This window comes from Gymnodraco acuticeps, unplaced genomic scaffold (genome assembly GCF_902827175.1).
Source record: "Gymnodraco acuticeps unplaced genomic scaffold, fGymAcu1.1, whole genome shotgun sequence".
Taxonomy (NCBI): Eukaryota; Metazoa; Chordata; class Actinopteri; order Perciformes; family Bathydraconidae; genus Gymnodraco; species Gymnodraco acuticeps.
Window position 1 is genome coordinate 314,080 of NW_022991296.1, and position 16,823 is coordinate 330,902.

The 16,823-nt window shown below is 39.6% G+C and overlaps 1 protein-coding gene across 3 annotated transcripts in view; it reads left to right on the forward strand.

Moving 5' to 3' along the window:
- Positions 1-13,970, forward strand: part of ezrb (ezrin b) — a 39,528-nt gene extending 25,558 nt beyond the window's left edge. For 2 of the 3 annotated variants that reach the window (XM_034240139.1, XM_034240138.1), the window contains 7 exons: positions 1,565-1,679; positions 2,176-2,339; positions 4,086-4,216; positions 6,720-6,880; positions 8,338-8,430; positions 10,934-11,188; positions 12,505-13,970. In XM_034240139.1, the coding sequence (XP_034096030.1) occupies positions 1,565-1,679; positions 2,176-2,339; positions 4,086-4,216; positions 6,720-6,880; positions 8,338-8,430; positions 10,934-11,188; positions 12,505-12,669 (1,084 nt within the window). In that variant the 3' untranslated portion in view covers positions 12,670-13,970. The remainder of the gene's footprint in view (positions 1-1,564; positions 1,680-2,175; positions 2,340-4,085; positions 4,217-6,719; positions 6,881-8,337; positions 8,431-10,933; positions 11,189-12,504) is intronic. The other variant, XM_034240140.1, reaches the window with a different exon arrangement.
- Positions 13,971-16,823: the final 2,853 nt, after the last annotated feature.

Consider the following 16,823-nt stretch of genomic DNA (forward strand, 5'->3'; position numbering starts at 1 on the left):
AAAGGATTTAAACACTTTATTTGTTAAATGCACAATTGCTACAGCATAGGTTTTTGCAATGGAAATCTTGAGTCTCAAGCTCCTCAAACATTCAACTTACTTAACATAAAGTAAAAGACATAAAATAGTTGAAAGAAAAAAGTGTCAATGTTTGATTGTGGCATAGTGGGAAGAGTCACTTGTTCTGATTTTGGATTTGCATTTAAAAAACTGTTTTTTTAAATCTGAAATGGAAATAATAGAAACAATATTTTTTACTTGTAAGTAACTTTGGTGTCTAGCTCCCAAAACGTGCCAGATATGCGATTTTTGACAATTAAAAAAAGGCAAACACTCATAGGTTTCAGATTTTCAAATGTTGGGATTTGTTTTTTTTATAATTAACTTTATATATTTGGATTTTTTACATTTATTAGAGACGTTTCCCACTATTTAGGAAAATATATAGACCAACTGACCGATGGATTCATTAAGAAAACAACTCAATTATTGATAAATCTCAGTTTATTGTCTTGTTCGGTCTATAAAAACTCAGAAAATAGTAAAAATGTTCCATCAAAATCCAAGTTTATGCATTCAAACGTCTTGTTTTGTAAGTCAACAGCCAAAAGATATCCGCTTTTATGATATAAACATCCTTTTCTGCCAAATTTCAAACTAAATCACTTGTGAAAATAGTTGGTGGTAATTTATTGGTATATTTTTGTATACATATTACAATTTATATATATATAGAGCCATCATTATAAGACTTTCTAATGAACTCCAGCAACATGTTCACCAATCAGTGTCTTAGATTTTATACCCCGCATCGATACAAAAATATGTTCTACTAACATGAATCCATTGATGAAACCAGCAGAGCTTGAATAAACACCAAATTCTTATAGAAATATTCACTCGCTGAGATAACTTCCACATTGTTTGTGTCAGGAAGTAATTGAGAGAAATTCCTGTTCAGGCGGTGCGGTTTCACAGCTGAGTTTCGCTGCGATCCTTTCTGGATTTACAGTGCGAGATTGGCATCTGTTCACTTTGTCTGGCACAATAGAGAGAGAGCCACACCCCAGATTCATCGAGAGATTTATTTTAAAATGACAGTATGCAGCATTGATCAAAATAAAGGATTTACTTTGTGTCTGGTTATGTCTACATTACACTTGAACTATCCGTGTTACTGTAATAAATAGGGCTGCAACATGTAATTAATATCATTATTAATTAACCTGGGCATTGTTTTGATTGTGCAAAACCCAAAGATATTAAATTAGCTGACATATATGACAGAGAAGACAAGAAAACCAGAGAATCTTTTTTGGTATTTTTATTGAAGAATAAAAGTCCAGAGATAAGAAGCCAAAGCATAAATACATGGCTTTGGATCAGAATGTTTTTAATTTGGTCTAACATTGGCCTGTAAAGATACCAAAGCTTTTGGCCTTTTTAAAATGAATGTATGTATATTTTGTCTCTTTTTAGAATCACAATCAATAAATAAACCCTCTGTTTGCCCTTAGTATAGTATGAGAGTGTAACGTTTGTGTTCATGTGCTCTCTTCCTCAGATTGACCCCAAAGATTGGCTTCCCCTGGAGTGAGATCAGGAACATTTCCTTCAACGATAAGAAGTTCATCATCAAACCGATCGATAAAAAATCTCCAGTGAGTAAAAAATCTCCAGTGAGTACAGTATCAGCCGACCTAAAATCTCAAGCATGCTGACATTTCTAATCCCAAAATCCTTCTTTTAAAATCTCTCTTCTACTTTACCATCTTTTCCAATTTAAAAGTTCTTGTTTCTCTTTAGATATAACCAACTTTTAGAGCCTATTACGTTGCAGTATATGCTTCTACTTAAGCTTGTTTTACCTGAAGCATCGTGTGTCTCTGTAGCGAGGAGAAAACATATCTTCAGTGTGATCTAGCATACAGAAAAGCCACTGCTACTTACAGGCAATGCTATTAGTGATGGACCCCAACACACTAAAGTCTATGCCTTACCTGTGTAGCTCACTCCCTTAATAAGTGAAGCAGTCTTTACTGTTAGTAGCAGGAATCTGTTTTAACGTTTCCCTAAACTTCTCAGAGTTTCTACTTCAGTCTTTCATCAGGCAGCTGTTTAACTTTTGATCTCCCTCTCCCTCCTCCTGTCTGCTTCTTCTTCTCTAAATGTCAGGACTTTGTGTTCTACGCACCGAGGCTGCGCATCAACAAGCGCATCCTGCAGCTGTGCATGGGGAACCACGAGCTGTACATGCGCCGCCGCAAGCCCGACACCATCGAGGTGCAGCAGATGAAGGCCCAGGCCCGAGAGGAGAAGCAGCACAAACAGATGGAGAAGTACGCAAACGCCCTGAAACGTGTAGAGAGAACATTTGAGAAGCTGGGACTTTCAAATATTGTCATCTTTTGCGTAACAAATGACTTGAAAGTGGTAGTTTAACCTCTTTCTGAAGCAGCTTTACGAGTGGCAGGTAGTTTGAAAAGTGTGGACTCTTACTTAGTCAATACAAAACAAACTGACATGTTGCCATATGCAAAACCCGGGGGTCAGAAAGGACACTTCATTAATATTATATATTACTTAATATATAAGAGGGCAGTATGACTTGTTGAGGATTTGAGTGCAAACATTTTAAACATTCCCGTGAGTTGCAAAACCATGAGATGATCCCACCTCTTGCAGATGTCATTCTCCCAGACACTTTCAATCCATGCTAAATTGAGACGTCCATTCACTGGCCAATAAAGCAGCATTCCTTCTCAAGTATGGGAAATCAGCTTGAATTGGCTGAAGTGAAAGTGAATGGAGTCTCTGCTCACTGTCTGCCTCGTACAGCTGTTCAAACACAGTGATGTAACACGGAGCAGACAACACCGTAAATACCAGCGAGTGGACCATTTCATCCCCAGCAGACAGTTAGGATACACACACACACCACACACACACACACACACACACACAAACACACACACACACACACACACACACCACACACACACACACACACACACACACACACACACACACACACACACACACACACACACACACACACTGGGGTCCTAAATATGTTTCTAGATGGTTGGTTGCAAGTCCCTTAAGGTGTCCAATGTAATCATAATTAACCCCTGAGGAAGATCTCAGGTTGTTGTTATGCAATAATTAACAACAAAGCTGAAGAACAAAAAGTACTAAAAGGACAATCTAGCTCTCCTATAACAATTATTAACCCGTTGAAGTTTTTCATATATGTTTAAATCTTTACATTTTTAAATCCACTGTAGATATCAATGTAAATACAATGCTAATTGAAGAGTGAATGATTAATCAGTAACTTGCTGCAGCTCTACTTTTACTTCTGAATAGGCTTTGATGCTTCAATGAAAAAGTTTGATAATCCACTTATCATCTAAGTCGTTTATTGGCAAAAAAACACTCTTAATTATCTTAGTTAACATTTAAGAATATGCAGCTTTTCTCCTCAGCTGAAAACATTGCTGCTACCATTATGATAGTAGTAATCATTTAAGCAAAAATTCCAAATATTCCTTGAAAGTTTTTTCTCAAATGGGATTACTTCCTGGTTTTGGTTGTTAGTTTTTTAATCAATCTGTTTGAGATTTGAAGTTGGGCCTAAGGGGATTTTGGCAGGTATTTCTCTCTATTTTCAGACATTTGATGGACTACTAAACAATGAGTCAAATAATCTTTTTGTTATAAGAATTGTTAGTCGCAGCCCTAATGTAAAACCATTAAATAATTCCTGTTACTGATGACTACACTGACATCCTTCAGCTCTCTAGCAGCTGTTTTCAATACAGAATCGCATTGAAGCAGTTAAATGGCCCCACACGGTCAAACTGAGAGAGAATACTATTTACACGTTGCATTTACTGTATGTGACCATGCCTGATGTAGCAGTAACAGCAGTGATGGAGCAGCTTGTGCAATCACACTGTGAATCTGGGGCTTATGTGTGTGTGTGTGTGTGTGTGTGTGGGGGGGGGGGCAGACCCTGTCGTTTGTCAGCCGTTACTATGCGTCCAGCATGTCAGCTCACGGCGGCTGTGTGTTATCTGCAGGGCCCAGCTGGATAACGAGAAGAAGAAGAGGGAGGCCATCGAGAAGGAGAAGGAGCAGATGGAGCGAGAGAAGCAGGATCTGATGTTGAGGCTGTGCCAGTTTGAGGAGAAGACCAAGAAGGCAGAGAAAGGTGAGGCGGGGGGGGCTTATATATCACCCTTTGTGAGGCATTGAGTGTGTGTGTACATAGTTAGCATGTGTGTGAGGTGGGGGGAGGGAAACGTGAGGTTATGTAAGCAGGTTTGTTTTATCAACAACGTTTGTGACGAGTGTAAGCAGAAACAGTGAAGCATCTGTTATTGACTCAAGCACTGATGTGATCTGTGTTTACAGTATGAAGCATTCTGGTTCGTTTTTTTCTTTGTGTTTTGATTTGACTTTGTTTAGTGTCCAAACCAGAAACCTGTTTATTTTTGTGACAGTCTCTAAAGTGACTCCGGGGTTTCCTCATTAGTAATGATTAACACTTTAACAGCTCATAAATTAGTTCCAGATTATTTGAAGTGTTTGTTTTTAAATACTTCAAATTCCAGCTGACTGTGGTTTCACAGCTGGAAAAACACAAGTTGACACAGTCATGGGAAAGAGTCTGGGTGCCCAGTGCTTTTGTGATAACTACATATTTGTGTCTATCCTCTATGCCAGTGGTTCTCAAACTTTTTTCACTCATGTACCCCCTTTGAAAAAAAAATTCAGCCAAGTACCCCCTGATCAGCGCAAAACAAATTGTTAGGGAAAACATGTCTATATAAAGAGGTACAGCGCTGCACCATCAGAGTCTGATTTATTAAAACAACAACATTGTAACTGAGAAACACTTAAATGCTACATTTCAAATGTTTACATTCCATCACTAAATTCATGGCAAACCAATTTTAACATCATGCAATAACACTAAGACGACATTAGTTGCATTGAACTGATCTTTTTAATAAGTTGTAGTTAGAATGTAGAGAAACATGGGCTTGTGCTTCACTGAGGATCTTTGTCATTCTGACAGGGAGGCAAACTGCAGTTATTACACTTTGCGTTTTGAAATATGTGTAACTCTGTTAATGTAAAACCCACACTGCTCAAACTTCCTTACTTTTCCTAAAATTGGTATTTATATATTTATTTTGGGGCGTGGGGATTGAAGAGAAAAATATATATAAGCATTTTATGAGCATGGGATTTTGACGCCTCATATAAACATATGCATAATGCTGCGCTATACTTTGCGGCCACACGCCGTTGCCAAGCAACGCTTATTGTTTAGGTGTCCTTTGATAAGCAGGCAGTCATATCATTAACTAGAACTAGCTAGATCCGATAGATTTGGACATAAACACGAGTGAAGTATAACCGGACGCGAGAGAGAGATCAGAGATCAGATCAGCTGCTGCTGACGGAGAACATGCAGCTCTGGATGATCACAGCTCCGCCGCTGTGACGGACCGTTGAGTGGAGCAAAACACACTAAGAGTTAGACCTAACACACTTAGCTATTTCATCTACTCTGGAACTAGCTAAACTAGTTATACATATATTTATTCTTTACCGTCGGGTCACTTATTACAGGTTCAGCAAGCTGCACGAGACTGACGGGCTGTCAGGAGAGGGAGAGGAAAAGAGAGCACCCCGTTTATTGTTCCCATTTTATTATCCAGAATTACTGTAAACTTTTGAAGAAAGTAGTTAATCTACTATTAGTAGTTTGTTTAAATGCATTAATTACGTTTTTTTTTTCATTAACATAAAATAAATCTCACGTACCCCCTGCAGTACTCCAACGTACCCCTAGGGGTCCGCGTACCCCCATTTGAGAACCACTGCTCTATGCTACTCTTTATAGGCATTAATGTGTATTAATGATCAACTGCAATTATACAAGTGTGCTAAAACATGCAGTACTCAGATGCTATAGCAGGGGGTCCGCGGGGTCTTAAAAAGTATTCAAAGTTGATCAATTCATTTAGCGAAAATTAAGGCTATTAAAAAGTATTAAACGGCATTTTCCAAGGTATTACATTTTGTATCTTGTTTTCAATAAGTCTATGAATTGTCCAAAGAGGTTGTATTCTACAGTCTGCCTGAATGTAATCATGGCGTAGGTGTGTAGTGTGATTCTCTGTAGTTTATTGATGGCATCACGTTGGAGTTGACGTCATCTGAACAGGACATCGCACGCTCACTGCTTGATAGCGCGCGAAGGTCCGTTTACGCCGGTTGTTAAACAACATCGTTATGGGGAAATGCAAGTTTGCGTCCAAATGGTTGGAAGATAAGGAGGAAGGACAATCAATACTGTATATAGTCAATGTGAGGTAAAGTGTGTCGCCAAAGGTAACCGGTTAAAACTCAAAGTGGCGATGAGGTCTTAAAATGTATGGAAAGGGTCTTAAAAAAGGTCTTAAAAGGTTTTACATTCGACTTCAGGATTCCTGCATATACCCTGAATAGGAAATCACTTAGCCTCTTTTTAAAGTAGAAGGCAATGAGCAAATTCATATTGAAAAGCATGATCAAGAGAGATATTGAAAAATGCCAGCTTTGTCCTTCAAAAGGTCAAACTGGTTCTGATTTAACTTGTCAGCAATCTTTCTTTTCATGGGCTTGTTTTTATTAATGCTGCTTACCTTTCTGCATCGTAGACATGCAGGAACAGATGCAGAGAGCCATGATCCTGGAGCAGGAGCGGAGGAGAGCCGAGGACGATGCGGCCCGTCTGGAGGCCGAGCGCCAGGCCGCCCTGCTGGCCAAAGAGGAGCTGGCCCGCCAAGCTGAGGACCAGCTGAAGAGCCAGGAGCAGCTGGTCAGTGCTGCACTCACACCGAGCAACTCTTTATTAACCTTCAACCAGGTTTCCAATCCTCTATGGTTATCTGTATAGTTTGTAGAACAACAGATATACAAAAGAGACACTCCGGTTAACTAGCATCTGTTTCATCTGACATTTCATTTCATTTTTATTCGTCCCGCTCATGGTACGCAAAACTCAATGTACAATAATTGCCAACAAAACATGTCTCTACAACACACCATTGAGCGAAAAGGAGCAGGGAGAAGAAACACATCTTATATGACGTGCCCCTTTCTAAAAAAACAACAAAATAAATAGAAATAGATGGTCTGCCCTTCATAATACATTTTCTTTTTTTGTTCACTGCCAAACATAACATAACAGTGTCTTAGGATACTAAGAGAAACACATAATCATAATAATAATAATAACAACAATAACACATCACACCTCTATTGCATGTTTGCTTTGAAACGACCTCATTCATGCTCCAAAACCAAGTCATTGTGTCAGTAAATTGGCAAATACCACCAAGATTAAAAAAAGGTTGAGCCAAACTGGACAACAACAAAAAAGGTTTGGCTGCATGTTTGTGAGATAAGACAAATCAAAGTCTTTGCTCTCCACGTTCAGCGGAGACTTTGTCCACCTCTGTACCAGGCACATAGCAGGGTGGAGTGTTCAGCAGTGCCTGGCTACAGTAGCTCCAGACAAAACAACTTTGTAGCGTCCAGCTGGACCACACCCCATTACTGCAGACTTCTCCCCCCCCCCACCCTCTCTGCAGACCACCCACAGGACCGTGCTGCTCCCTCTCACTTTAACAGTCCGGACAGTAAAGCTGTGGTTCCTTTTCCCACAATCACACAGACACCTGCTGCTACGAGACCTTTATACTTAAACCTTATTAAGAAGCTTCTGCAAAGGATTTAGTGTCCGTGCGCTGAATGCCACTGAGAAGACAATCTGTAGCTGTTGAATCAAAGCACAGAATGCATTATAGTTCACTTTGTTCCCCGTGTTTTCACTGAGGGCTGAACACCTTTTTAAATCAACATTTCACGGCCCGAGAGTCGGTTCAGTCACTTTACAACCGAAGCAGGTGTCCCATTTAATACTCAGCCTCCGGTTAGTGAGGCTGGTGAAAGACGAGCTGCTCACATTGTTCGGGGGTCCGGAGGAATGTACCACAGACTGGTCACGTTTCATCAGGACGCTCAGGCTTCGTTTTGATAGGACTGAGACTCCGAATGCTTTTGAATAACATGAATAAACTAGTGTTCAAACCTTGACCTACTTTTAGTGCGTCAGTCCTTCTGTGTCTTCAAGTACAGCTTTGTTTATTCTTTTTGCTGTACTGTTCTCTCGATGGGACCACCTGATTAAATAAACGTGTTATTCCATGATCCAGCTACATGTTTTAAACCTGGACTCTTTAATAAGTGTTTCTCTTATTGTTTTCTTCACAGGCTGCAGAGCTGGCAGAGCACACGGCTAAGATCAGCCTGCTGGAGGACGCCAAGAGGCGCAAAGAGGAGGAGGCCAACTCCTGGCAGCTCAGGGTGAGAGCTTTACCTGAGAGCACACTGAGGCTCATTCAGACACTCCTGTCATTTACAGCAGGCAGTTACAGTATGTTAGATACAATTCAATTAGTTTAGACCAGGGGTAGCCAACACGGTGCCCGCGGGCACTTAGTCGCCCGCAGGGGCAACGTGAGTCGCCCGCAGGGGCGACGCAGGGGCAACGTGAGTCGCCCGCCGGGCATGTTCTAAAAATAGCTCGCCAAGCAAATCCAAAATGTATAAAATACACAAAACAAAAAAGGAAATGTAATTAAAAGAATCTACCCCATGCATAAACAAAACCTCAATCATAGCGAACTCTATTTACTTACTACAACCCTATATCTATCTAACACCCCTCCTCCCCCCACCCCCCACAATGAATATCGACCAATCACGTTCTTGCTTGATTTGCGGTACCAGCGTTGCAGTCGGGAAGAAAAGCAATGTGGCACCTCCCCGCTGATTTTCCTTCTGGCAGAATCTACACATCAGCCCCATTGAACAGCCTATCATGCCAGCCTATACAGCACATGAGGGGCAGAGTTTTACTGTGTGTGTTGTAACTTGCATATATATTTATTGCACTTGACGCACACACACGCATGGCGTAATTTCCACAAAAAACTGTTTAAAAGGGGAGTGATTAGTAAAATATGCATAAAGAAAAAGATAGAATGCTAACTAGGTAACATACAATTAGAATAAACAAGTTTAAATGATTTGTTATTGGTTGTGATCATATTCTAAAGATGTTTGGATTATTGAAAAGTATACAGCTCTCTTTCATCTGAGTGTTGAGAGCTGTATCCATCAATTCATGTTGTGCTCAAAGATTGATGCATTTCACTTTCAAAAATATTACCCTAGAGGATGTGAGGTCCACCCCCAAATAAAGCAGGTTCAAATAATTGAATTGAATACATGTTATTTGAGTAAACACTGAAAACGGGTCCCGCAGACCCAAACAGCACACAAAGGTTAAAGGAAAGCATATAATAATGTTAAAATGTGCTAAATATATACACTGCAAAAAAACAAAAAAAAATTAGCCCCCGACTTGTTTTATTTTTTTGAAAGTAGCTCTCATCCTAAAAAAGGTTGGTGACCCCTGGTTTAGACTCTTTCTCTGCGATTATACATTCTCTCTACTATAGACAAAACTGTTCAAGAAACGAGGCAGTTGTGATTCATTTTTTATTTACATTTTTTTAGTCAATTTATTGAACATGTCAGAAACAAAACATACAACAATAATAATAATATATATATATATTCTTGTTTTTTCTCACTCAAAATAATAATTATAACAAAGTACAAAAATAAAATAATACAAAAAAAAATAAAAGAATTCTCAAATAGTCTCTGCCATGTTCAACAGGGGCAAGAAGAAGCTTAAAGAAAACGTTTCTGGTCCTCCCCCCTCTAGCATACATTTTTCTTATAAATAAAATATTAGGTCATCGTCATCAGCGACATGTTTGTCTTGTTAATTTGTTTGTTTTTTTACAAAACAATCAGAAAGAAATTACTTTTACAATTACAAGAAATAACAAATGGGATTTTACAGGTCCTGTTCATAACCATTAATGATTTGGCTCCTAAATAATACTTTCAGTTTAGATAGACTTGTACAATATGTCAGTGCATCATTACAGTTATTCCACAGAATTGTTAAAGAGTAATGCTCCCACCCTCTGCACTCAGAATTCAAGCTTTTTCCTTCGGCTGGTTACTTGTCCCAAAGAGTAGAACGAGGCGGTATAAAAACAGTTTTATCCCAGCAGCTATTGCACACATCAACACATCATAGGAGCGTCACACAGATGCATATTTGTATTTATTGAATTATGAATTTTGAATGTCCATGTTTGTACTAGTGTTTTCCTTCTTAAAATGTTTCTGAAATATTTAGAGATTTGGTTGAGCAGGGTATACTTGTACTTTTTACTAGTCCTTTTATTAGAGATGTTTGTGTTTGTTCTTGTGTCAGGATGGATCCCTTGTCTTTTTCTCTGCAAACAAAATCTACCTACGGGTACAAATAAATAGCCTGAACCTGAAAGCTTGTGATCTTAAATCCAAACCAAATCAAAATTATAAATATAATATATTCTATTCATACTATTACTTCATGTTTATTATTATGTGCCATTTTATTTGTATTCTTATCATCCCATGTGTAGTATCTGTGTTCCTGTCTTATTCTGTTGCTGCTCTAACACAGGGATCAATAATAATAATAATAGAGGAAATGTGTATAGCGCCTTTCAAGGGACCCAAGGCCGCTTTACATGGTGAACAAACAAACAAACAATGAAGCTCCATCTTACCTTATCTTATATATATATATATATTTTTTTAAAACGTGATTGGGCCAGGGAGGCAGTTTCTATCAGACTGTTGACTTTCATTTTGTTGACTTTGAAACTTGAAAACAAAGGATTTTCCCATCCACATAGAGTTTAAACTGACTGTGTTTTATTGCTTCTCCTCTCAGGCCCAGGAGGCGCAGGACGACCTGATAAAGACCCGGGAGGAGCTGCACATGGTGATGACGGCGCCCCCCCCGCCGCCTCCCCCCCCCATGTTCGATAACATGGACTACAACAGCGACAGCGAGGAGAACGTCAGCGAGGAGAACGTCAGCACGAACAGCGCCGACCTGCAGAACGACGGCATCAACGACCACCGCTACGAGGAGGACCGCCTGACGGAGGCCGAGAAGAACGAGCGTGTGCAGAAACAGCTGAGGGTAAACAAACGCTGTCAATAGTATTTATTTCATGTTATTATGACAACAACTGTTTCTTTGTAATTTGGTATTAAGATAATGCAATGTAGAATTGTAGACAAACCAAGCACATAGGGAGTGAAAAAACTACAAGAGAAAATATAATATATAAATAAAACCACATGAAATGACTAGATAAGAGATAAAGGGAAAGGAAAAGATAAAGACTGATATAAATAGTACACAATAAAAAGTCCCTACAACATCGGTGAGTCAGTGTAAACACATATAGACACAGAACATCATTGAGTTATTAGTAAATCCACAGTAACAAACAACTGACAAGAAACACAAACAACAAATACTCATTCAAAACAAACAAATACAGTGAAACTATTTCTGACAGCTTTTCTATAGATCTATAGATCTAGTGAAGTGCTGTTGCATTTGCATGTGCACGACTTCCTGTAATAACAACGTGATGGAAAAGGATTATATATCTTCAACAATAAAAGTGTCCAGGAGTAATTCCTTACTATAGAGTACTGAGTGTCAGTGATACAGGAAGTAGGCATTACCTGAACAGTCAAAGAACAAATATTAAATTGTCAAAATGAGCTTTTACAAATCCTGAATTGAGAAATCTTAGTTGAGTAAATGTACAAAAGTATTGACATCAAAATATTGTAAGTACCAAGAGTAAAAGTACTTGGACGAGCTACTTTAAATTACTTAATATATTGCTGCTGAATATCTCAACCCATAATTATATATCAATGTTTATTTATTAGTTGATTTATATTTAATTGTAGCTAATCATCCAAATCTTTAAAGTTACTGAAGCAGTCAGACACATTTAGTGGAGATAGAAGTTCAACATTGGCTTCCAAAATGTAGTGCCGTATGAGTATAACGTAGCATAAAACGAAAAAAATGAGTAGTTACAAATTGCTCTTATGTACGACACTATGAGTACATGTACCTCTTTACAGAATAATCTAAATCAAAAATTCCTTTATTCGACCCGGTGAGGGGGGGGGGGGGCATTACATTGTTACAGCAAAGTATACATTACAAAAATAAAACCCTCTTAGACAAAGGCATCCACATTATATAGTTAAAATATTTGCAATTTACAGAAGTACACATTCAGGTAGATAACTAAGTAGCAGCAGTATTATAAATAAAATAATTGCAACATTATAGAATGAAGACTGGTTGAGTAGTAAAATGATATATTTACAGATCATTGTTACCTTAATAGATTGCACATCAGTGGTTGAATATTGTAAGTTGTTGGATTTGTTTCTCACCCCTCCTCCCCCCTCTCCCCCCAGGCCCTGACCTCAGAGCTCGCTCAGGCGCGTGACGAGTCCAAGAACACCTCGAACGACCTTCTTCACAGCGAGAACGTCCGGGCCGGCCGAGACAAATACAAGACGCTGAGACAGATCCGATCGGGCAACACCAAGCAGAGGATCGACGAGTTCGAGGCCTTATAGAAGGGTCCCTCGGCCCCTCGCCCTTTCTGATTGGTCCCTACGTCTCGGCACGTGGACACACACACACACACACACACACACACACACACACACACACACACACACACACACACACAAACACGCTCATGTATAACACACACACCAGTCGCTGACTAACCTGGAGCAGTATAAACAGAGAGACACACTCCTGTTGGGAGTGTGCAGAGCTTTGCAAACCCTCAGAAGAAAACTTAGTGCCAAATCCTTTCCTCCTCTTAGTGTCTGAGACCTTGTGTTTGATTTGTGTGTAATTGGTTCGACTTCAGACCTAATCATTATTGTTTTAATCCAGCGGTGTGATGAAGTAGTGGGACTAGCCAAATTTCTTATTGTTTCATGATGTGCACATATGATATGTAATCAAAGCCTCGTTTCTTTTTCATGTTTGTCGTGTTGGAAGAAAAGGACAGCTTGTCGTTGAAAGCGACCACTCAGAAAGGGGGAAAGTATAAGCAGGAAAATATTTGTTTTTATTTTCCTTTATATTTGAACACTTCCATTTATGTTTAATATTGCTATACAGTAGTTTAAAATCATCCCTAGCTTGATATTTATACTGTATATGGGACATTAAAAAGGGTATTTCATCTTGGTTTGTATATTTTTGCTATCTACTAATGACAATGAAAACATTTATTATGTTTTATATATTGACCAAAATAGTCTTATGTTCCATACGTTTTCCTTCAGATCACTAAATTAAAGAGATTTAACTGTAAGTTATTATTATTTTTTACTGTAGGAAATATCCAGCTGCATGCCATTAAATCAGTAAAGGACAATGCTATCTATGGAGGTACTTTTGATTTGTTTGTTGCCATGCAGTTCGCAGCATGCAGAGGAATGTCTTTATCCTCGCAGCGCTGCGTGGACTGGGACACTTTAGGTTTGATATATTTTATTTCTCTGTTCTGCGTCATGTTGCTGTTGAGTGAGAGACGAGCATGTGTTGTGCTCTCCCCCCCGATGTGGCCTTCTCTGGCTGTCCCTCTGCAGGGTCAGTGACAGACGGTCGGCCCTCACTTCGTAGCCAAGGTGCTCAGTCACACAAACGTTAGTTATTTTAGTGTTAAACCTAATGAGGGTTGAGGTGAATGTTACAAAGAGTTTTCATTTCGCAGGACACTATGGACAGACAGTGAACATCTCTCTCTGGACCAGAGTAGCCTCTACTGTAAGAAAACACTCCTTTGTATATGAACAGGATTTTATAATGAGGTGTTCAACATATTGGCAATAAAGAAAAATCTATGATTACACATCAGCGTTTCTTTGTTTCTACACTTTTTGACCAAAACGTCCCTGTCTTTATGCACACACACATGAACTTATGAAGAGCACTTTTTGGACATACTACTGTTGTATAATGTGAAATGTTTTCAAATGTTTCGACATACTATACTACAGTATGACTTATTTTTTAAGAAACTATATTATTACTTTTTGTTTACATACTACAACTTTTTACACATGTTATCACATACTGTATTATGAATTTTCATAAATAAAATTGTATTTGAACTACTTTTTTGAGCATGTACAATACTATGACCTTTTTTGACCAAAACTTCACTACGGCTTTTTAAAAAATAAAAAGCAATTGTTATAGCATTTTATATTGGCATGCTATTTTAAGCCCTTTAAAATACTAAACTGGCGTACAATACAAAAAACTCTCAAAGTTGTGAGGGCTAAATGCCAATTAAGGAAGGCACAGCGCTCGTTAACTGTTGCCATGGTGACTCTCTTACAGTAATAACGCACTGTGACCATGTTATAGTACCGAGTGTGTTTCTGAATGACATGTTTGCCTGCCTGACGTTGCCGAGTGACAGGGACGGTGACATCACTCAACCTGTTTGGCGTCCTAACAACTGTTGCCATGGTGACCCCGAGTTTACAGAGAATTCCAGCCCGGTGACCTTCTTCTTCTTCTTCTTCTTCTTCTTCTTCTTAGAGGATGCGGAGGAGGAGGAGGGAGGAGGTGTTATCAGGAGGAGGGAGGAGGAGAGGAGGAGTGGATGATGAGCGAGGAGGAGGAGGAGGAGGAGGAGGAGGTAGGAGGAGGAGGGGAGGAGGAGGAGGAGGAGGAGGAGGAGGAGGAGGGGAGGAGGATGAGGAGGAGGAGGAGAGGAGGAGGAGGATGGAGGAGGAGGACGGAGGAGGAGAGGGCGAGGAGGAGGAGGATGCGGAGGAGGAGGAGGAGGAGGCGGCAGGAGGAGAGGAGGGGAGGTAGGAGGAGGATGAGGCTTCTTCGTCTTCTTCTTCTTCTTCTTCTTTTCTTCTCTTCTTCTTTCTTCTTCTTCTTCTTTTCTCTTCTTCTTCTTCTTCTTTTCTTCTTCTCTTATTCTTCTTCTTCTTCTCTTTCTCTATCTTCTTCTTCTTCTTCTTCTTCTTCTTCTTCTTCTTCTTCTTCTTCTTCTTCTTCAAATGAAACCAGAGAATGTCTTGCACACAGACCCAGACAAGAAAGGCTTCATTGTCCAGAGGGAGAGAGTCAAACCACTTCCTGTGAAGAGAGAGTTTAGTTTAGGAAAATCAGATCAGTTTCATTTCCAGTGATTTCATTTCATGGATGTTTAGCTGAACATCACTTTCAGGAGGAAATTGAATTTGAACGATGCCTTTAATGCTGCAAAGAAGCTTCTAGCACACTTTAACACCACTTTTGTTAATATTGTGCCTTTTATCATATTTAAATGAACATTTTGATCTTCTGGGGAACACTTGACAAGAACCAGATAATAAGATGGATATCATGCTAACAGTTAGCGGCTAACTGCTCACTGTTGGGTTGAATCATTATATTTCCCAAAAGGTTGAATTATTCCTAATACATGTTTACAGACAATAAACAAACACAAATAATCTTTAGAAGGGATCACACCAGCGACGTGCAGTCAGGGGAGGCAGGGGAGGCAGAGCCTCACCTGTCATACTCCAATGTAACGGAAAAACAACAAAAGAAAAACTAAATAGTAATAATAATAAAATGTCTCCACTGATCTGTGTTGTAAATGTGATTTCTGTTTGATTCCAATCGCTTTTTATAGTCAAAATCAGCAAATTGGCCGAGCTCCGCTACAACTACGGGGAGCGATGAGGAGTGAGGCAGGGACGAGCTCTGCCTCTCGTAAACCCACAGCAACTGGCTGGAGCGCGGGCACTAATTTAGCGCGGGCACTTATTTTGTGAGCGCGTTCAAGCCAGTTACTGTGTGGTGAGGTGAGGCACAGATGAGCTCTGCCTCACCTCAGAATGCGTCACCCCACATAAACTGGCTGGAAAGCGAGCCCTAAGCGCATGCCTGCACCATCTCACTGTATGTCACCAATGTAATGTTTGTAGATCCCTTTATTACATTTATCCTCGCCATCCATAGTCTCTAAATAACTTATTTCACGTATATATGATATTTAGGCTCGCTGGTCTCATCATACAACGGCAATGAAAAAAGCACCAGGAGAGGCAGCCATAACCTCTGCCGCACTGAAGGGGGCGCAAGTGAGCCCACAGGTTCTTGTTGCTACTGTTATTCTACGCAGAGACGGTATAGACGCAAACAACAAACTAGACTTTTGAAACTAGAGGAAGATAAGGAGGACTTTTACAAAAAAGTAATAGAGATTGTTGTCCAGAAGGATAGCATGGACTTCATCTTCAAGTCAAGGTAAGACCACAATTGTAATGCAAATGTATCTTACTAAGAAAGAACAATCCAATATTTAAATTGTGGGTAGGCCTATCCTTTTGTTGAACGGTCTGTTTAAAATGAATTGAAGCATCAGACTAAAAAAGCTTTTGAAAATAACCGAATATTTCGATTAAGGTCAAAATATAATATTTGTAAATCTGACTCTGAAAGAGTCAGTGCCTCACCAGCCATGAACCTCACCGCACGTCTATGGATCACACCATAGTGTCTTGGAATCTGAATGGCATTTAACAATAGTTTTCCTTTCTGGTCTCACCCGCCGTCAGACACACACACAAACACATATCTATACAAACACACCCTCACGCTTATTATACACTTGCACTCTGATGCATTCATAAACACACACACCAGAACACACACAACACACCTCAAAGGCCTACGGACACTGACACACACA